Source organism: Capra hircus, chromosome 14 (assembly GCF_001704415.2).
Source record: "Capra hircus breed San Clemente chromosome 14, ASM170441v1, whole genome shotgun sequence".
Classification (NCBI taxonomy): Eukaryota; Metazoa; Chordata; class Mammalia; order Artiodactyla; family Bovidae; genus Capra; species Capra hircus.
The window spans coordinates 24058673-24080897 of NC_030821.1; the positions used below are offsets into that span (position 1 = coordinate 24058673).

General features: G+C 38.7%; 1 protein-coding gene across 2 annotated transcripts in view; it reads left to right on the top strand.

Moving 5' to 3' along the window:
* OXR1 (oxidation resistance 1) overlaps positions 1-22225 on the top strand; it is a 461155-nt gene that overhangs the window by 205184 nt on the left and 233746 nt on the right. For both annotated transcript variants that reach the window (XM_018058341.1, XM_005689166.3), the window contains exon 3: positions 8858-9054. In XM_018058341.1, coding sequence (XP_017913830.1) covers positions 8858-9054 — 197 coding nt within the window. The remainder of the gene's footprint in view (positions 1-8857; positions 9055-22225) is intronic.

A 22225-nucleotide genomic window follows, 5' to 3' on the forward strand; every position in this document is an offset into this window, starting at 1 on the left:
AAAAATTTTACTATTAATACTGTTGACTTAATTTTTTGAAACTGTGTAGTAGAAAGATAATATGCAAATTCTTAATAAATGATCAAAAATATAAAGTAGAACTTCAAATCAAGAAAATTATTTAATATTAGATTACTTAAAATTAGTAGATTCTAAACTTGAACTCAAATTTTTGATTACAGAGTCCTTGATCTTTTCACTTCTTCATGCCACCACTGAAATTTTTGCATAGGGATGTCAATTTATCAAGACTGCATAGTGTATTTTTAGAAATTACAAGGCTAAATTTAGTGACAAAAGAAATGTTCCAATTTATTATACTGCTGATAATGGAGGTGGAATAATTTCCTTTGTCTAAGTTTTGAAGCTACCATGATTGAGTGGGGATGTACTAAATTCATTATTACATCTGCCCCCAAACTGTCGAAATTAGTTACTCTTTTAGCTTATTTTCATAGACTTTATACATGAAGTTGCTTGCATTTTTGTATGATCTTTTGCGGCTTTTTCCTATCATGAAACCACTCATTCATTTAACAGCTTGTTTATGACATGCTTTCTATATGCCAAGAATTATGCTAAGTCCTGGGCTTCCCAGGGGCTAGCAGTAAAGAACCTGCCTGCCAGTGCAGAAGACATTAAGAGACTTGGGTTTGATCCTTGGGTTGAAAAGATCCCCTGGAGGAAGGCTTGGCAACCCACTCCAGTATTCGTACCTGGAGAATCCCGTGGGTAGAGGAGCCTGGCAGGCTGCAGTCCACGTGGTCGCAAAGAGTCGGACACAACTGAAGTGACTAAGCTCACAAGCACGCGTGCTAAGTCCTAGGAGTGAAATGGTGAACAGACTGAATGTCTCTGAATGTAGGAATTCAGCTGATCTGGTGGCAAGTATCCTGATGAAAAATGCTTCTCTCCAGCCTCTCTGGGCTGGTATAAGCATGAAGATATAAATAAACCACCTGGCAGACTTTGAGGATTTGGATGTCTTTTCATGAAGGGTCAATAAGAAAGGCTAACCATTTATGTTAGGGTTTATTGAACTCTGTAGAGGCAGATTGGTTTTGGATTTAATTTCTAGTATTTTTGTTATAAATTTAGGTTATCATAGCAATAGATTCATGTATGCTTCTATTTGGTTGATATATACAGCTGGCGTTGCTCTTCACAGATTTTAATTCAGTTGCATTTAATAAGAGAATTTCTAGCAAACCATTTCTATGTATCTTTGTACCTTTGACTCAATTCTTGAATTTTCTGTTCTCTGAATTTCCAAGATAGGACAGCATCAACCTCTTAGAATGAATACAGGGCTAGAAACATCGTATTATAGCAAGGTATCTGGTTTTGCTGTCCCACTAATGGTTCCAATGCCAATTTGCACTCCTGAAGGGTACTTCTGTTGAAACTTTTGCATTGGTTTTGAATTGTAAAAGAAGATTGTGTAATTCGTGATCCACATTAATGATAAATTTTATGTCTTAATCCTTGTTTGTAGGGGCACAAAAAATAGTTTGGCTACAGCTGTAACAGAGCAGGCTGTAATTGGCATACTCTATACCCCAAGGGATTGTTTTCTTGTTTTAATGCATAGGTTTCCAATCTGTCATTTCTTCTGGTTGGATTTCTGAATCCGCTTGTTTTTTGTTGGTTTTGTGGTTTGTTCTTAGCTGCTGATTTTTAGTCAAATTGTACAAGGAGTAACAAAAGCCCTTAATTTTGCAGTGTGAAAATTCTTCAGGCATGTGCTCTCAAAAGCTCTTTTTCAGTGACTTGACATTTTTGCAGCACACAGTATCCAACTTGGAAAATCTGCATTCTCAGCAGCTTTCCTACTTTAAAAAATATCCTTGCATTAGCTCTTTTAGGAAGCAAGGAGACAGCTTTGCTAACAGTAATGAGATGTGCAAATCACAGATGGTCTTCTCGTTGGAAATGACTGGAAAGGACTACAAGTGTTGAGTCTTTGGGCACAGCCATTCACATGTATCCATGTATGTGTGTGTACATGTATGTTTGCTTAAGTATAGAGCAAGTGAATTGGGAAAAGAGTGATTTTGTATAGCTACTGCTGTGTACTGCGGAGTTCTGTGGAGTTTTACAATGTGCTCTCATTAACATTAACACATTTTCTGTTTACAATAACTCTCATAGGTCAAGTAGGCATATAGTGTGAATACCACCATTATGAATAAGAAAATAGAGACCCAAACAGTCAAAGTTCTTGTCCAAAGTTACATGGCTGATGAATGTTAGAGCTGAAATTTTTCTCTATCTCCTAATTCTAAAGCGTGGCTTTTTAGTCCAAATATCCTGGTTGGATTCCAGCTTCCTTAAGTTTTAGCCTCCCAACCAAACTTTTCCTATGACCTAGGGAATATTCCCATTATACTATAGTAGGTTTTCCCAACAGTTTCTATTATTGCTATCGGCATCCTAATACGATACAATAAATGATAATAGGAGGTTAATTTTTTTCTCAGATAGCTACAGAGCTCAGGAACATATCTGATTAATTGTCATGAAGGTACAATTTAAATTCCACTTGATGGGAGAGAAGTAATTCCAGTTAAGAACTCAAGTTAAATGAAGATATTTTTTATTACATACATAAATCATACCAGAGTTTAGTTCAGGCTTACGGTAGAGTTCTATCATGAAGTATTCAAACAAGTTAACAAAACTGTTACAAGATGAAAAGCATAACAGACAGAGAAAGATGGAAAGTGCTGCTTGGTTATGACTTAAAGGGAAGATGCTGGAAGAGTGGAGATGATGGGAAGGTGAAAATCCCACAATGTGAGATGGAAAGGTAAGACCAGAAGAGTACGACAGGTAATAAACCAGGGTAATAAAGGGCTACATATGAAGAAGCGTAGAGCAAGCTTCTCCTTGGTGAAAGCTATTGAAATAGAGGATTGACTCACATCTTGGGGAGAAGTCCTGTGTGATGAGCAGCTTAAAGCCATTCACTCACTTTTGGCACAAGCTCTGGGCTCTGGGATGTCCATAAGCCCTTAGCCAAAATATTCATGAATTCTACTCTGTTATCTTGAAATGAGTGAAAGATTTCTTATGTTTCTATTAAAATCAACATAAGTTCCTTCCTTCTGCATGTGTGTTCAGTCATGTCCAACTCTCCATGACCCCATGGACTGTACCCTGCCAGGCTCTTCTGTCTGTGGGATTTTCCAGGCAAGAATACTGGAGTGGTTGCCATTTCCTCCTCCAGGGGATCTTCCTGATCCAGGGATTGAACCTGGGTCTCCTGCACTGTGGGAAGTTTCTTTACCAACTAAGCTACCAGGGAAGCCCTGGGGAAGAATGGATACCTATATATGTATGGCTATACTCCAATATAAAATAAAAAGTTTTTTAAAATTGTGCAGAAGCTGATATCATTTCCTCAGCATCCATAGAAGTTTGAACAAAATTATATCCCCTTAAAGAGATTGGAACTTGCATTCCATACAGGTGCTATGCTAGGTACTTTTCCGTAGGATATTTACTTAGTCCTCAGAACCTTCCTGGTTCTGTTTTATCCCCATTTTATAGATGAAGAAACTGAGTCTCAGAAAAATGTCCAACCTTGTTACCATAAGGATTTCCCTGGTGGCTCAGACTGTAAAGCTTCTCCCTACAGTGTGGGAGACCTGGGTTTGATCCCTGGGTCGGCTGGAAAAGGAAATGGCAACCCACTCCCATACTCTTGGCTGGAAAATCCTGTGGACAGAGGAGAATGGTAGGCTACAGTCCATGGGGTCACAAAGAGTTGGACACAACTGAGTGACTTCACTCACTCACTTTGTTACCACGATGAAAGAAGGCATTGGAATACATGTTTGGAGGAGTAGGAATAATTCTTGTTTGTTCACAAGAACATAGGAGCAAGAAAAGGCAAAGATGATGAAACACAATGGTGTCTGCCCATTGAAGCCGTACCAAGGTGGGGGAGGATGCCTCTTTTTATTCAGTTCCTTTTTCCCCGTCTAAGATGTCACAGTTATTTTTCCTTTGGTAATGCAAAGCACATTAAACAAAGATTCTCTTAGTATCTATTGAGAGATCTCTTTGTCTCTAGTTGTAGTGTTTCATTTATTACTCCCATACACCTACATAGGCCATTAGGCTATATTTACATTTGTTTAACACATTTAATTAAGAACATTGTTAAAAATTTACAAAGACTTCCCCTTTTGTGAAAGATGGAAATCGAAGGTAGCATTTAGCAGGTTTCCTTGTCAACCACAGTAGTCATTTTTAGGATCCTTAAAGGAGTAATTCAGTTACCCACACAGTTCTCCTTTCTAAGATCATGCAAATAGAAGTCTTTCCTTAAGCAAGCCCACAAACCTGCTAGCAGCATTCCAGACTCCAGCGACAACAGTGGAAACATGTCACTTTCAAGTTTTGATTGGGACGAGTGTCTGGTGGGAAAGAGCAGAAAGAAGAGGGAAAATACAGAAAATAGAGACTGCTTGCCTTTGTCCTTTGCTTATTCCAGGGGCTATAAAAAGGAGTTGTACTTAGGTATTTGAAGTGATGAGAGTTTCATTAATTAACTATCAAGCCCTTTATCAAACATTTAAGATTCATTGCTGATGTCCTCCAGTGTGAGACATAAATTTAGCAACTCTGATCAATTCTGAAACAGGCCAGCTTAAAATGTAAGCAGTTTCTGGTGATGAAATAGTTTGCTCTGTGGACTGAAGATAAAACTTGTCACATTTACATTTTGAAAATAATCTTTACTGAGAACTAAGGAGCGGTTGGGCTTCCCAGGTGACTCAGTGGTAAAGAATCTGCCTGCTAATGCAGGAGATGTGGGTTCGATACCTGTGTTGGGAAGATCCCCTAGAGAAGGAAATGACGACGCATTCCAGTATTCTTACCTTGAAAATTCCATGGACAGAGGAGTCTGGCAGGCTACAGTCCATGGGGTTGCAAAGACTCGGAAACGACTGAGGGACAAAGCAGGCCCACACACAAAGAGCAGTTGGATTTCGTTCAGTAAAATGTAGCACCTTTCCTTTCGGTTCCTACTCCTTTGTACAGCCTCTCCCCACCCACCCCCCACAAAAAACTTGCTTTATGCTGAAACTCGTTTGATCTTGAAATAAAGTTTGTAAAATGCACTGTAGAAAATTAACATTTCTGTAGGTGAAAATGGTCAAATATTGGTTATTTCTTAGAGTTTTTAGGGTTTAATATATTTTTAGTGTAGTCTACATCTTTGTATGCCTAACTGTGCTTCTCTGGAAAACCACATTGGAACAAATCAAAGTTGTTGCCTCGATAACCTTCACCTTATTTCTTAACTTATTAATCTTAATGCTGCTCATAGTACTACTGTAACTTTTAGCTACAGTGCATAAACTCCAGACTCAGACAAGAACGATGATGTTGGAGGACCACAGCATTAATAAGTACATAATCCTGTGCAAAGTAAACCCCTATTTGCTCAAGTATGTGGTACTCTAAGTGATTTTTGGTGTTGACTCCTTGAAGGTCATTGCATGCAGCTTGCTTAACTTGGAGATACAGACTTCAACCTGATTTCAGCAAAGCAAACAAAGTGTTTTAATATACAGTCATCGTGACATGCCTCCTTGGATCAGACCCTCTCCTGGCCTCATTCTTAAATGACCCTGAAGCTCTATATAATCTGTCCTCTTTCTCCTGCACCCCGTCTTGTTGATGGAGGGCATTTTGTTGACCTCATCTCCTGCTTGTCTCCTCCAGTCACTTTGTTCCTCTAACGCAGAAAAACAAGTTCCCCATTTGCTGAAATACTGCTTCCCAAATTGCTCACGGCTTCTCCCTTCAGGTCTATTCTCAAAAGTCTGATGGTCCGAGAGCCCTCCATTGGTTCTCCTTTATGTAACAATATGCTTGGACACTTTTGTTTGCTATCCCTTTTACTCTATTTTAATCATAGCATTTTTCACCACCTGATTTGTTATATATTGGTTTGTTTTGTTACTTATTACTTGTCTTCCTTCATGAGAATGAGGATTCCATGATGGCAGATATTTTGCCCCTTTGTGTTCGCTGTGTGTTCCAGGTCCCCAAAATATTAGCTGATGCAAAGTAGCCTTTCAGGGGATGAATGAATAGACCCTTTCAGTTCATGGAAAGCAGGGGGATGAGGTACAGCCAACCCAGTGAGGAAAGGATTCTTCTTTAGATTCACTCTACTCTGGCCGTCTTTGGGAGGCTAGAGGTAAGACTTTCATTCTGTTTCTTTTCATTTGCTGCTTTGGGACAAGCAGCTATTCAGTAACTATATATAATCTTGATTTTAAATGAATAAGTTAAAAATTCAGCCAATTTCCAATGGAGACTCTATTGAAGTGTACTGTATACTGAGAAAAGATGCAGAAACTGTAGATTATTAGATTTTCACAAAGTAAACACATCCTGGTACCCAGAACCCAGATCAGGAAACAGAGCAGTCGCAGAGTCCCAGAAAGCCATTCCTGTCTCTGTCAATGTAATGTGGTATGCTCAGTTGCTCAGTCATGTCCAGCTCTTTGCAACCCCATGGCCAGGCTCTTCTGCCCATGGGATTTTCCAGGCAAGAATACTGGAGTGGGTTGCCGTTTCCTTCTCCAAGGCATCTTTTCAACCCAGAGATCAAACCTGTGTCTCTCGTACCTCCTGCATTCACAGGTGGATTCTTTCACACTGCACCACTTGGAAAGCCCGTCAGTGTAATAACTCCCCACTATCCACACTTTTAATAGCAGAGAGAGTTTGATAGTTTATCTGAACTTTATATAAATTGAATTCCATAGCATGAGCCTTTCTCTGTCTGTCTCCTTTTGCTCAATTGTCATTTTTATGAGACCCATCTGTGTCATACAAGCAGGTGTAGTTCTTTCATTTCCAGAGCTGTATAAAATTCCATTTTGTAAGTATTATGCAACCTATTTACCCGTTTCTACTGTTGGCAAGACGTTTGGGCTGTTTTTGATATTTATGTATTCATAAATAGTGCTTCTATGAATATTCCTGATTGGGCCTTTTGGTGAATATGTCTGTATTTGTGTAGGATAAATACTAAGAATATAATGAGTGACTCGAAAGATGCATGCCTTCAGCTAAGATCGTGGCAGGAATTTGCCCAGAGTGGTCTCCACTGTCAATGTCCCAGAATTCCAATTGCTCTTTATCACTATACGTCATGTTACGTCTTTGACATTTTAGCCATTCTGGTGGTTCTGTTTTGAGTGTGAAGTGGTCTTAATTTATATTTCTCATGACTAGTGCTGTTGAGCGCTTGTTAATATATTTGTTGGCAATTTTAATAAAGCAAGTCAATTTTCATGAATATTAAGTAGATCACATAGGTAGTGTATAAACCACTCCATCCTAAAGGAAATCAGTCCTGGATTTTCATTGGAAGAACTGATGCTGAAGCTGAAACTCCAATACTTTGCTGTCTGATGCGAAGAACTGACTCATTTGAAAAGACCCTGATGCTGGGAAAGATTGAGGGCAAGAGGAGAAGGGGGCAACAGAGGATAAGATGGTTGGATAGCATCACCGACTCAATGGACATGAATCTGAGTAAGCTCTGGGAGTTGGTGATGGACAGGGAAGCCTGGCATGCTGCAGTCTATGGGGTGGCAGAGTCAGGTATGGCTGAGTAACTGAACTGAACTGAAATCGGATAGCCTACAGGTGATAATTAAATGACTAAATTTGAATAAACACTGCTTTCATTAAAGAATCTTTTACTAATTGGCATATTCTATTCCTTTAACAAAGATTTTGCTCTGATAAATTCAATTTAATAAAGGCTTGTTGAGAGCTCATTATGAATAGCCTCCCATGCAGAATGGTGTCAGACCACCAAGGTCTGTGTCATAGAAAGTGTCCAAGAGAAGGCCACATCTAAGCCAAGTGTAGAAGCAGGAGCAGGGTCTGACCAGTGGGGCAGAAAGTGGAGCTAATACACTGGAAAAGCTTGACTAAAACCTGGAAGTGTGAAGTTTTATGAAACTTTTAGGAAATTGCAAATGTGCAGGTGTGATTACCATAACTGATAAAACTGTCAGCTAGTTTTCTGTAGGGAATTAAGGCTTGAAAAATGACACTTAACATTAGCCTCCAAAAGTACCAAGCACCAAGGGTATGCTGGGCTTAGGGTTCAGTTGTCACAAATATCAGGTTGTGTAACTTGAAGTGTTTGAATTTAAGGCATATCACTTACCAATTATTTTTACACCAAGAAAAATGTTCTCGTGCTCACGTGGCCTTTAGCTTTTCCTGTTAGACCTGATGTCCGCTCTCTAAAGTTTAGGAGGAGCAGTAGTATACTTACTGTCATTAAGAGTATCTGGAGAAACAGTATAAACTCTATAATTTTTCCAGCTATGATGCTGTTACCAATGAAACAGAAAAACACTGGCAGGCTCTAGTTATACAGATAAACATTTCATTATTCTTCTGGGGGTTGCAATTATTTGTTTCTAACTAATGTTTTACTGTGACATTAAAAAATACTCTGTTCAAAACTTCAAACAATTACTCAGTGCATTGTGTTTATCTGAAGCCAGATTTTAGTTTGCTATTCGAACAGTTAAAGTCCTTTATCACCTTACATTTGAATGTATTTTAATAAAATGTTCTGTTTAGAAGATCCCCTCCCCTCGACTAGTTTCAAAAGTATTTGAAGGATTTAAAATAATGTAGGGAAGATCTGTAATTTCTGAATAAACCTTGTTCTCTTTCAAGGCCAAATGTAGCTTAGTTGTTGAAAAAAAATTATGATGGAGATAAATGTGAAAAAAAAAAAAAACTGTGTCTTTCTCTGGAGTCAGGAGTTATCACATGTGGTATGCTCTACCTGTAGGTTGAAGAAAAAGTCCCAGTCGGTGGATATTACTGCTCCAGGGTTCAACCCTTTGGCTGGTGCAGGAAAGCAAATGCCGCAAGCCAGTAAGCCCCCAGCACCCAAGACACCCATCATTGAAGAAGAACAGAACAACGCAGCAAATTCCCAGAAACATCCTTCCCGAAGAAGTGAGCTGAAGAGGTTCTACACCATTGGTGAGTACCATGATTTATGCAAATGAGTAGATGAGGTCTATCCAATCAGAACAGTGAATGTGAGGGGCTGTGGTTAATGTCTCCTTGTTTATATAATGTATATAACTGTTGCTCAGTATCCATGGGGATTGGTTCCAGGACCCCTAAAAGACACCACAGCTGAGGATGCTCAAGTCCTTTATATAAACCAGCATTATATTTGCATAGAACCTACACACATCCTCCCATATACTTTAAATCATCTCGAGATTACTTATAATACCAAATAGAATATGAATGCTATGTAAATAGTTCTGGGTGTAAAACAATTGCAAGGGTTTTTTGTTTTGTTTTGTTTTGGGGAACTTTCTAAATTTTTCTCCCCAAATATTTTCAGTCCTTGTTTGGCTGAATATGTGGATGTGGAACCTTCAGATACAAAGGGGCAACTGTATTTCTGGTGGTTTTCATGGACATTTTCTCATACAGCCTGAACATAGTGTTGGAAAAATACCACAAGCCTCCAGCAAAGTTAAGTAAGAGAGTAGGCCTGAAGACTTTCTATATCCTGCCTAATAGAAGTAACTTGCATATATATATATATGATTTTCTAAGTTTTAAGCTTATGTGCTGATATTTTCATTTTTGCCAGTCTTTAGCCAGTGCTGTTTTTTTTTTGTGGGTTTTGGTTTTTGTTCTTTCCATTCTCCCTCCAGGCTCTCAAATGGCTGACCCTGTTCTGTCAGGTTGTTGAGGCGGTGGTTGATGTCAGCCTATAACTAACAAAGCCACTAAGAAAACAGAAAATTATTACATTCTGAAGAAGGATGAATTATGTTGTAGGTCTGTTTTCACCTTGCACATTACTTTACACTGGAGAGAGTGAATCACATCCAGATCCCATTGTATGATAAGGTAGTAGGCTAGGGATAGAGTCTGTCCACATTCAGTTCAGTTCAGTTGCTCAGTCGTGTCCGACTCTTTGCAACCCCATGGACTGCAGCACGCCAGGCTTCCCTGTCCATCACCAACTCCCGGAGCTTGCTCAAACTCATGTCCATCCAAAATTTGCTGTACACCCAGAACTATTTATATAACATTCATATTCAGTATTATAAGTAACCCATCTACATTGTGTCCTTTTTTTCTGAAGTAGAAAAATATCCTATAATTCTGAACTTTAACACCTAAATAAAGTGTTTGAGATAATACAAATAAGTTGCATTGCCCACTTTTATGTACCAGTGTTTGCTTATCATGTCTTTGACCTTGATTTCTACCTCTCAATAACAATTTCTAATGTGTTTGGTCTAATTGAGACAAAAGTTGCTAGACATATATATGGTAGAGGTCATGCATGGGGGAGATGAATTTACCCAAGAAGATGATGGATGCAGTGGTGTTGCTTATTATTTCTTGGAGAGATTTACTCATCACCAAAAACCCTAACAATAGATGCTGTTGGCTTAATGGTTTTACCAAAGTTACATCAAAGGGCTCATATTTTACATGGTATCTAGTACCCCTGCATTCCCAACATGGGACGTTTGTATTATTTTTCTCAGATATTTTAGTGTCTCTATCTAGAAATGTAATTATATCAGATTTCTGATTCTGATTCCCACACCAGTTTTCTATGTGACTTTGTGCAGTCATTCTACTCTGTCTTTGGGTTAAATTACTTCCTTCACACTTAAAGAGATGCCTCCATGTATGTCTAGTTGTATTCAGGATTTGGTGCCTAAAACCGTACTTTCTCTTCCCATTATGTCTTCTTCCTATATCTGCTCTCAGCTTTCCCCTTTCCAGATGAAGCTATTTGTGTCTTACTTTTTTAATGGGTGTCGTTCAGGATGTCAGTGGTCACCTGTAATGAGACTTGATATGAGAGAGGGTAGACAGGCACATATTTCCATTTGTAAAACTTATATAGCAGAGTTCTAAAAAGCAATCAGCTGCAAAAGCCCATGACATTTACATAACTGCCTCTCCATTTCCCAGTGTCCTCTTCTTCCATCTTTCAACATGTCCACAACCATCTGCTGCTTTTCTGATTTATTAACCAGCTAAGATGACAGTATTTTTCCTTCAGAAAACAAAACTTATCTTACAACTTCAAGATTTCTTAAAGATGAGAACATGAGGGCAAAAAATTGACCAGCTTGGTCAAAGGAAATAAAGAGCTAAGCATGGAAAATTAAAGTCTAAATCGTAAGTTTGAATTGCAGAAAGATGAACTGTCTTATTTTAAATAGCCCTGCCACTAGTGAATGGTTAAGTATTGGATTTGCAAGAATTTTATTCATAGCTGTTGTCAGTGACATGTCTGTATGTTAAAATAGACATAAGAATTGTTAACTTTCCTTTGTTGATATCACCCTTCTACTAATTTGGACCTGGAGATATTTTCAAGGTTGAAATATTAGCAACCATGTAAATCACCTGTGTTGAAAGATCATTTTGCAGAACAAGTCTATTTAGTATCCCTTAGTAAGTGTGTTGGTGATAAACAACAACAATTGTAATTGCCATTTATGAGTAATTCTCAATACCAGGCATAATTTAAGTTCCTTCTCTCTCAGTTGATCTTCACAACTCTTGTTAAGTACTGTAGTCTCTGTTTATGGATGACAGATAGAACCTTAAAGGAATTAAAGAAAAAACTGTGAGCCAGAGATAGCCAACTCTGTGAATGAAATTAACCTTCTCATGACATTTTAGCATTAGCCTCTGTGTCACTCAGAATGATACCGACCCCCTCGACAAAGAGGTGAGCCAAAAGAGTTTCTGTTGAGGATGTAGTACAGTGATATTTTCACTGCGATCCCCAGATAATTTCACTTAAGTTAACCATGCCAACTAACCCATCCACTGGCCAATATGCCCTTTTGTTTAAAGATATTTTTTGGTGTGGTACATATATACAATGAAATATTGCTCAGTCATAAAGGAATAAAATAGTGCCGTTTCCAGAAAAATGGAGAGACCTGGAGACTGTCATGTAGAGAGAAGTAGGTCAGAAAGACAAAAACAGTACTGAATAATGTCACTTATATGTGGAATCTAGATAAGTGATGCAGGTGAACTTATTTGCAAAGGAGAAATAGAGACATAGTTGTAGAGAACAAACTTATGGTTACAAAGCGGGGAAGGGAGGGATGATTGAATGGGGAGATTGAGATTGACATATATACTCTACTGTGTATAAACCTAGATAGCATATTAAAAAGCAGAGACATTACTTTGCTAGCAAAGGTCTGTCTAGTCAAAGCTGTGGTTTTCCTAGTAGTCATATATGGATTTGAGAGTTGGACTGTAAAGAAAGATGAGCACCAAAGAATTGATGCTTTTGAACTATGGTGTTGGAGAAGACTCTTGAGAGTCCCTTTGACTGCAAGGAGATCCAACCAGTCCATATTAAAGGAGATCAGTCCTGGGTGTTCATTGGAAGGACTGATGTTGAAGCTGAAACTCCAATACATTGGCCACCTGATGGGAAGAACTGACTCATTTGAAAAGACCCTGATGCTGGGAAAAATCAAAGGCAGAAGGAGACAACAGAAGATGAGATGGTTGAATGGCATCACTGACTCAATGGACCTGAGTTTGAGCAAGCTCCAGGAGTTGGTGATGGACAGGGAAGCCTGGCATGCTGCAGTCAATGGGGTCGCAAAGAGTCACACACAACTGACTGAACTGAACTGATGTATAAAATGCACTTCTCTGATGACTCAGCTTATAAAGAACTTGCCTCAGTGCAGGAGATGCAAGATATGGGAGATCGATCCCTGGGTGGGAAGATCCCCTGGAGAAATGGCAACCCGTCCCAGTATTCTTGCCTGGGAAATTCCATGGACAGAGGAGCCTGGTGGCCTACAGTTCATGGGGTCGCAAAGAGTTGGAAAGGACTGAGTGTGCACACACATACACACACACACACACATGTATAAAATAAATATCTAATGAGAACCTTATATATAGAACAGGGAACTCTGAAAAACTAATAATTAGGCAACTCTAGAAACTCTAGGAAAACTAAAGAGGGGATTATGTGTGTAACTAATTTACTTTTCTGTACAGCAGAAACTCACACAATATTGTAAAGCAACTATACTCCAATAGAAATATTAAAAATAAATAAATAAACATAGCTTTCAGTGCCTCAACTTATGACTCACACAACTGGAAAAACCCTCTTGTGGCTAAGTTGACTACTACATTTAAATTTGGCAATGAAGTGTAGTACTATACTTCAGTGATTTACGAAAATTCAAGCAATAATTCAGGGAATTTTTAAATTAAAAAAAGAACTTCAATTAAAAATAAATGATGTTTTAAAAAAGAGCTAAAACTTTTTTGGAATTATTTAGATGTCCCTTAGTGGCTGAGTGGCTGCAGTAGCTTTTCTAGAAATTTCTTTTGATCTCTCAGCTTTTATCCCTCATGAACTTGTTTATGGATCTACTTCCTATTGAGAGAACTCTAGGAAAGAGGAATTATTGCCTCCTTGTGTAGGCAGTAGATTCAGGTCCTTAATTATTCCTAATAGCAGAAATATATTAAGCTTATTATAGCAGCCAAAAGATGGCACAGCATAAATTCGTTACTTTTTGTAGGAGAATAATTCATCTTACAAGAAGTGTCATAAAATTTTGTTGTTTTGAAATAAGTAGGGGAAAAGCTTTTCTCTTTCGATATGAGATATATGAGTCTTTAGCTAAACTGAAACGATTGTAATCACCGTACCAGGACTGTGGCTAAAGAAAGAGCTTTCCCTGTACTGCTTCTGTCACTAAGTGTACAGTCTTGCACAGTTATTTACCAACACTTGACCTTAACTTTCTCATCTGTACAGTGATAGATTTAGAGCAAACTGGTCTTTCTATTTTTTTTCTCTTGCACTCTTTATTTTACAATTGACCATGTGAAATATTGTATATATTTTCTATTGCAGTGAAACAAATTACCACAAACTTAGTTGTTTAAAACAACACCCATTCATCAGTTCATAGTTGTATAGGTCAGAAGTCCACATAGCATGCCTAGGTTCTCTGCTCAGGGTATATCTACAAGGCTTAACTCAAGGTATTAGCTGGGCTGAGTTCTTGTCTGCAGATTGGTCCAGCTAGGGAAAGATAGATCTCCAGCAAAAGGAATAAATGCTTCCAAGTTCGTTCATTTTGTTGGCAGAACTCACTTCTTTTCCTTTGTAGGACTGAGGTCCCCTTTTCCTTGTTGGTGGTCGGCTGAAGCTTCACTCTTAGCTTTCAGAGGCTCCTCTCTTCACATGTCATGTGGCCTTTTCCATCTTCAAGCCAGTAACTGCGTGTCAGATACTTCCCATAATGCATCCCTGACTTTCTCTCCTTGGGCTTGCAAGAAAGCTGTCTGCCCTTAAAGGGCTTATGTAGTTAGGTCAGGGCCACAGAGATGATCTCCATATTTAAAAGTCAACAAAAGCTAATCATGGGAGTGATGTCCATCACCATCACAGGTCTGGGGATCACAGGAAGGGTAAGAGGGGTAAGAAATATTGGGGACTATCTTAGCATTCTACCTAACACATTTTACCCCACTTACCCCATGCACACTCAACCACAACACAGCTGAAAAAAATTTTCAGAAAACATTTCTTTTCTATTTATTCTGATTATTTTCTCATGTTTTAAATGCAGTCATTTAAATTTAATGTAGTTGTTTAATGTAGCTCACTAAATTGATTGCATGTTCTGTTAAGGAGCTGTGACCTACAACTGGGCTAGATATTTGAAGTTCTTCACATACTTAAAATTCTGTGATTATTTTTAAACGAAAGTGCTAATTAGAACTAGAATAATACAACATTAAATTAGTGGACTAGCTCTAATGGCTAAACAGATGAAAACAGAATAGAGTTCTTCCCTGCTCTAATTTTTGTTCATGCTCAATAAAACCATTTGAGTTTGGCAGTTTAAATGAGGAAGCTGCATAGCCTTCAAAAACATAGTCCCTACTTAAAAATGGAAGATGAGGAAAATCCTTGGTGGCCCAGTGGTTAGGGGTCCAAACTTTCACTGCCAAGGTCCTAGATTTGCTTTCTGGTCAAGGATCTATGGTCCCACAAGCCTCATGCTGTGTCCACAAAGAAGAAGAAGAAAGAAAAAAAACAGATGGAAGATGAAGTCAAATAATAGACTCATATTTTTCATACTCCATGTATTTGCTACCTTTAATTCAGAGAACTACATGCAAGGACTTCTGAAAGAGCTGTAAAGTAGGCGTAGAGGTAGTGAAGAAGGCTAGCACACAGGATCCCAGAGTGTCCCATCGCTCCCTAAGCTGAGCTTGTACAGTCCAGGTAATATTTGTTTCTTGGCTCAGAGTCTTAAAGCCAAAATTCCAGCATCTGTGACTGTTAGTAAAAGGTGCTCATTTCTTTCCATTCTGAGATTTTTTCCCTTGAAAGTTAGGAAGTGGAACAACTCTTGAATAGATGCTCTGTACTCAGGGTCATTCATTGACACACCAAATGCTGATTAATCTCCAATCAGACCTTGCTGTGGGAGGCCTTGTAGCAGATGCTATTCAGAATAAAAAGAGCAAAACAGAAATCTCTGCTTTCAAGGTGTTTACTGTGGGGGTGGTGGGGGTGGGGAGGGAATGTCTGGTTAAAGCAGGCATGTCATTGAGTGGAACACAGGACAGATGCCCCCCAGTGCCATGGTGAGGGGTGGGGTGCAGAGGGGAGATGAGAGAGGAGCAGGAAGGGCAGGGGAGGGTCACTCCAAGTGCAGTGGAATCCGAAAGATGGACAAATCACATCAGATTGTAAAAACACAGGGGCTCTTCATTGACTGCATAGATCCGGCCGCTATTCACCATCCTCCACTGTCCTTGTTTATCAGCTGCCTTGCATCTGGCACTTAACTGTCTTCCTTATCTTCTTGTATTGTCTGTCTCCGTACCAAGTGTCACTTCTTATGAGGAGGGAAGGATGCCCTAAATTTCACTAATCCCAGCACTTAGTTCAGTGTGAGGCACACAGTAAGTGCTCAGTGAACTTTAGGGATGGGACAGAGGAGTGAGAGAGGGGTGCTGCGGGAGGTGGTGGTGAGGATCCTTGCCCTTCTCAGTGGAGGAAGAGGGAGGAGACCTGTTAAAAGTTCAGTTTAAGGAAGAGCTTTGAAAACTCAGTGCATTAGAGAAGGATTAGAACCCCTGCTGTGAGGAGCAGTGAATAACATCATACAACCTTGACATCTGTTAGAAAATAAAAAGTTTAGAGTTACCAAAGCCCTCATTTTTATTTTTTTAAATTGCAGCATAATTGATTTATAATGTTGTGATAGTTTCTGTTGTACCACAAAGCAACTCAGTTATACATACATTTTTTTTTCAGTTTCTTTTCTTTTATACTTTATTACAAGATATAGAATATAGTTCCCTGTGCTATACAGTAGGACCTTATTGTTTATTTTAGATATAGTAGTGTGTATCTGTTAATCCCAAATTCCTAATTTATCCATCTCCCAACCTTTCCCCTTTGGTGAAAGTGAAAGTGAAGTCCCTTAGTCCTGTCTGACTCTTTGCAACCCCATGGACTATAGCCTAGCAGGCTCCTCCATCCATGGGATTTTCCAGGCAAGAGTACTGGAGTGGGGTGCCATTTCCTTCTCCAGGGGATCTTCCCGACCAGGGATCAAACCGGGCTCCCACACTGTAGGCAGACGCTTTACCATCTGAGCCACCAGGGAAGTCCTTTCTGCTTTTTTAACCACAGTTAGTCTTCTGTGGTGGAGAAGGCAATGGCACCCCACTCCAGTACTCTTGCCTGGAAAATCCCATGGATGGAGGAGCCTGGTGGGCTGCAGTCCATGGGGTCACAAAGAGTCAGACACGACTGAGTGACTTCCCTTTCACTTTTCACTTTCATGCATTGGAGAAGGAAATGGCAACCCACTCCAGTGTTCTTGCCTGGAGAATCCCAGGGGCGGGGGAGCCTGGTGGGCTGCCGTCTATGGGGTCGCACAGAGTCGGACACGACTGAAGCAACTTAGCAGCAGCAGCAGCAGCAGTCTTCTATATCTGTGAGTCTGTTTCTGTTTTGTAAATAAGTTAATTTCTATCATTTGTTTTAGATTCCACATATAAGTGATATTATATAATATTTATCTTTCTCCTACTTTGCTTAGTATGATAATCTCTAGGTCATCCATGTTGTTGCAAATGGCATTATTTCATTCATTTTATGGCTTTATTCCATATATATATATATATATATATATATATATATATACACACATACACATATACATACATATACTACATTTTCTTTATCCATTCATAGATGGACATTTAGGTAGCTTCCAGGTCTTTGGATATTGTAAATAACACTACATTGAACATTGGGGTGCATGCATCTTTTCAAATTAGAGTTTTTGTCTTTTCCATATATGTGGCCACAAATGGGATTGTTGGATCATATGTTAACTCTGGTTTTAGTTTTCAAAGACCCTCCACATTGCTGTCCATAATGGCTGCCCCAATTTACATTCCCACCAACAGTTTAGGATGGTTCCTTTTTTCCACACCCTCTCTGATATTTATTACTTGTAAACTTTTTAATTATGGCTGCTTTGACTGTTGTGAGGTGAAAACTCATTATAGTTTTAACTTGCATTTCTCTAATAATTAACAATGTTGAACATATTTTCATATGGCTGTTGGCCATTTGTATGTCTTCTTTGGAGAAATGTCTGTGTGGGCCTTCTCTCCATTTTTTGATTGGTTTGTTTGGTTTTTGTTTTTGTGTTGAGCTGTATGAAGTGTTTGTATATTTTGCAAATTAAACCCTTGTTGGTTGCATCGTTTGCAGAATATTTTCTGCTGTTCCTTAGGTAGTCTTTTTGTTTTATGGTTTTCTTTGCTATGCAAAAGCTTATAAATTTGATTAGGTCCCATTGTCTATTTTTGCTCATATATCTTCTGCCTTGAGGGACCAACCTAAGAAAACATTGCTGCTATTTATGTTAGAGAATGTGGTGCCTGTGTTCTCTTCTAGGAGTTTAATGGTGTCATAGCTTATATTTAAAGCCCTTTTTTAAATTACTTAGATGCTCTTTGCAAGTTCAAGGAGAAGACAGAAAAGGGTTGAGTTTAGCCTTCCCAGGTTCCTAGCTCTGCAGCGTTTCCAAACAGGGCCAGTAGAGGACTCCTTGGCCAACAGGTGTCTCAATAATACCTCTGGAACTTTCTTTCAGTTGAGACTTAAGTTCAGGTCCCTCACCTTGTCAAGGGAACTGACAGTCTGCTCACGCCTTTTAATCTCCTATATGCCCTTAGGCCTAGTCTCTACTTTTTATCCTTTCTATATTAATCTCACTGCACCACCTTCTCTTTGTTGGATACCACCTATGATGAACCAGTCACTATTCTTTACACAGTAATTTCTAATTATATTCAGAGGAACAAATTCAGGGTTTATTTAGTGCATGTGTTTTACTCAGAATTTTCCATATATGAAAATACGTTCCTTCATTTGTTAACCTATCCACGTATTAATTGAATAAGTGCTTACTAAATGCCTGGTACATACCAGGTCTTATTTGAAGTGCCAGTAACACAAGAGAAAATAAGATGAAGTCCAAGTGCTCAGGTGCTTATATTCTACTGGGAAAAACAGGCTATAAATAAATGGGATATTTAACACATTGTCAAAGAATGATAAGTTTTTAAAGAAAAGTAAAACAGGTTAAGGGAAGAAGGCAATAGAAAAGTTACTTGGTAAAATGTGTTTAAATCTTATATAATTTTAATAAACATTCTAGCAAATAAATGATGCAGTTCTGAGAAATCAATTAGTCTGGTTTCAATTACAGGGCATTTGATATATTAATAGTAGATTTTTTTCAAAGAGTTGTTTTTCACTTGGCATAGAATTAGTTTATGAAAAGACTAATGGAATTGATATTTGCAACTTGAAGAATTGATATTTGCAGCATGAAGAAAAAAATGATTGATGGGAAATTTAGTGATTCTCAAGCTTTCCTGCATTGTTTTAAAGAGGAGGTGCCCAGATGGTCTTCATTTCTAAGAAAAGAATAAGTTGTAGCAAAGAATATTAAAATGAAGTATCGAGGGACTGTAACAGATTGAACACATGTACTGGGAAGTTTGGGTTTTGTTTTCTGAAGTACAGCTGTTATGTCTTAACAGCGGTTTAGGCATCAACTTGCCTGGAAAAGTGCCAAGATCAGCTGTCTGAGATCCTGAATGGTTTTGACCCATGGCAGGGAGGCAGAAGGATAGTCACACATCCCATAGTGCTTACAGAGTTCCCACTTCTGCTCCCAAAGGCAGGGTGGATCAGTGAGGAACTTGGCCTGTGAAATGTGATGTCTAAGTTGGAATCCCATTCCCCCTACCAGTTATGTGACCATGAACAAGATACTTAAAATCTCAAAGCTCAGTGTCTTCACTTACAAAAGAAAATAAAAACTGGTGCTTCCTGAAAGGGCTGTTGTGAAGAGTAAATGAAGCTGTCTGTATTAAAGTGCCTAGACCTTGGAGGTTCTCCATGAATATTAGTGAATTGTTGTTGAGCATTAAAGATGTGGCTTGAATGAGGCGCCATGATCCCTTCCTTCCTGCGTATATGAAGCCAGCCTCTAGTCCTGATCCTTGCGGATATGCTCGCTTATCTCTTGGTTTTTAGCAGGCAGTTTCTCATTCCCCACCAGATAAGGTTTTGCTCTATAGACCTTTCATTCTGTGCCCCAGTTTGCTGTCCAGCTTAGTCTCAGACCCCAGCCCTACCCTCTAGCCATGCTTCTGTATGATGTGTCTTGGTCTTTATGGAAGTACTCCCTTCTGCCTAGAACAGTGTTAGAATTCCACCCCAATCCCCCCCAAACTTGGCGAGTCCTTCCCCAAATTTGATCACATGGATAAATCCACAACATTTTAGCATATGCATTGTTTATGTCTTAGGTGACTAACAAATACATGTTGAATTGGGTGAGTGCTTATATTAGTAACATTCCACTCAACGTTAATGAGTGGATACTTATGGCCACTAGGTAGCATTCTGTGGAACTAAGTGTCTGAAAGTTGAATGATTTATTCACAGTCACACTGGAAATAGTGGCAAAACCAAGGAAAGAATCTGAGTAGGTTGATAACTAATGGTAAACAGCTAATCTTCTAAATGTTTTCAGGTCAGGCTCTTTTCTCAGAAACAAAAATGGACCATTGACAGGGATCTCAGTGATTGGTTTTGTCAAGTGCTAGTCCATACCACTGATGGTGAAACAGATGCATAAAAAAAAAAAAAGAATACTAGTTTTTCATGAAATTACATTTATTCGACCAAAGTGACCATCTTTTCCTTCTTTTTACTCATCCTTACTTCTTTCTGTCCTTCTTCCCCTCCTCTCTTTTCCTGTCTTTCTTTTCTTACCTCCTTTCTTATGTTAGTGAAGTCGCTCAGTCATATCCAACTCTTTGCGACCGACCCCATGGACTGCAGCCCACCAGGCTCCTCTGTCCATGGGATTTTCCAGGCAAGAGTACTGGAATGGGGTGCCATTGCCTTCTCCAAATGGATGATATTTTAACATTATGTCTGTGAAATGATGACATAATATGTGTATTACTTCTGTAGAATTTTTTAATAAGATGTGTTATTTTTAAACCTCCTCACTTGTCAAAATTGTTAGGAAATATCCCTAAACTATTCTTTTGAACTATTACTCTTCTATGGAATGATCTTGTCCTTTGCCCTGACTTCAGAATAGAATACTTTCTACCCTCCAAACTTAATGAAGCACAATTAAATACAAATTTGTATCTTGCTAACCCCAGGCTGCTTATATATCGAAAATAGTGTCTATAAAATTAGGGGTTCCCTGGGAATTCTTTTGAGTAGTTGGTAAAATTAAAGCAATAATAACTGGTTTCGAAATTCTAAAAAGGGGAAAGCAAGACATATTTAACTGCTTTTTAATTGCAATACACCAGGCATTTTAAAGTATCATCACATAACTTATATGCCTCTCATTTTGAATCCAGACTTTTTAATTATATGAATAAAAAAGATCAACTCTAAAGTGAAAAATACTGTAATGGGAGAGAGAGGGGGGAAAAAATAGAAAAAACTACTCTTGCTGGAGGCAACACATTCTGCAGAATAAAACTAGGTCATCACTGAACCAGCACCTACCTTCTCTCCAAGCTGGAAGATTCTTCATGTGAAAGCAGGAAGTCTCTCTGATTTAATCAGAAGAACCAACTTGTCATGCAGGTCACTCTCTATAAGCACAAAAACAAATGGATAACTGCTCTGAGGGTTCAAATTAAATTATGTTCTTCAGAAAAATGACTTTGTTTTGAAGTTTGTTCTGATATTTTGATGACTTCTTATATTTTCTGGGTCAGAAGATTATTTAAAGAAAATTATTCTGTTGTTGAGCTTCCTTGTTATACATGGAATCTGGACTTCCCTAAATGGACCTGAGATTTTCACAAATTTTAAAGACTGGTGCATATATAGAGGTGGGCTTCCCCAGTGGTCAGTAGGTAAAGAACCTGCCTGCAACAAAGCAGGAGACCCAGGAGACCCAGGTTTGATCCCTGGGTCAGGAAGATCCTCTGAAGAAGAAAATGGCAACCCACTCCAGTATTCTTGCCTGAAAAATCCCATGGACAGAGGAGCGTGGTGGGCTATAGTCCAAAGGGTTGCAAAGAGTCAGATGTGTCTGAGTGACTAAGCACACACATACCCATATGTAGAAGTATCACATTGCAATAGAATGGGCCCTTTCTACTAATATAGTGGAATTTGAAGATAGCTGAAAATCCAAGTTCAGTTTTTTGTTCACTTGTGGGATAAGCAGACCTTGGGATTATCCAGTATTTGAGAATCTGTGTCTGTGGGTATGTATGTGCTAGAGGGAATTTGAATGGGTTTTTATTTAGTGTCATTTTAAAATTTCCATTTAAAGTCCACTTTAAAATGAGACACCTAAGACAACTCACAGATGAAAACTCACTTTTCACTCTAGAATAAATATGAACACTTTATTTCTTTCAAGAGAAAACATATTTCTTAACGTTTACACAATTTTAACTAAATTTTACTAAGCAGTAGTAGGTATACTCAGGAAGAAGAAAAAGACATTTGTTTGATACTCCCTTTAGATTGGGAATGTTCATA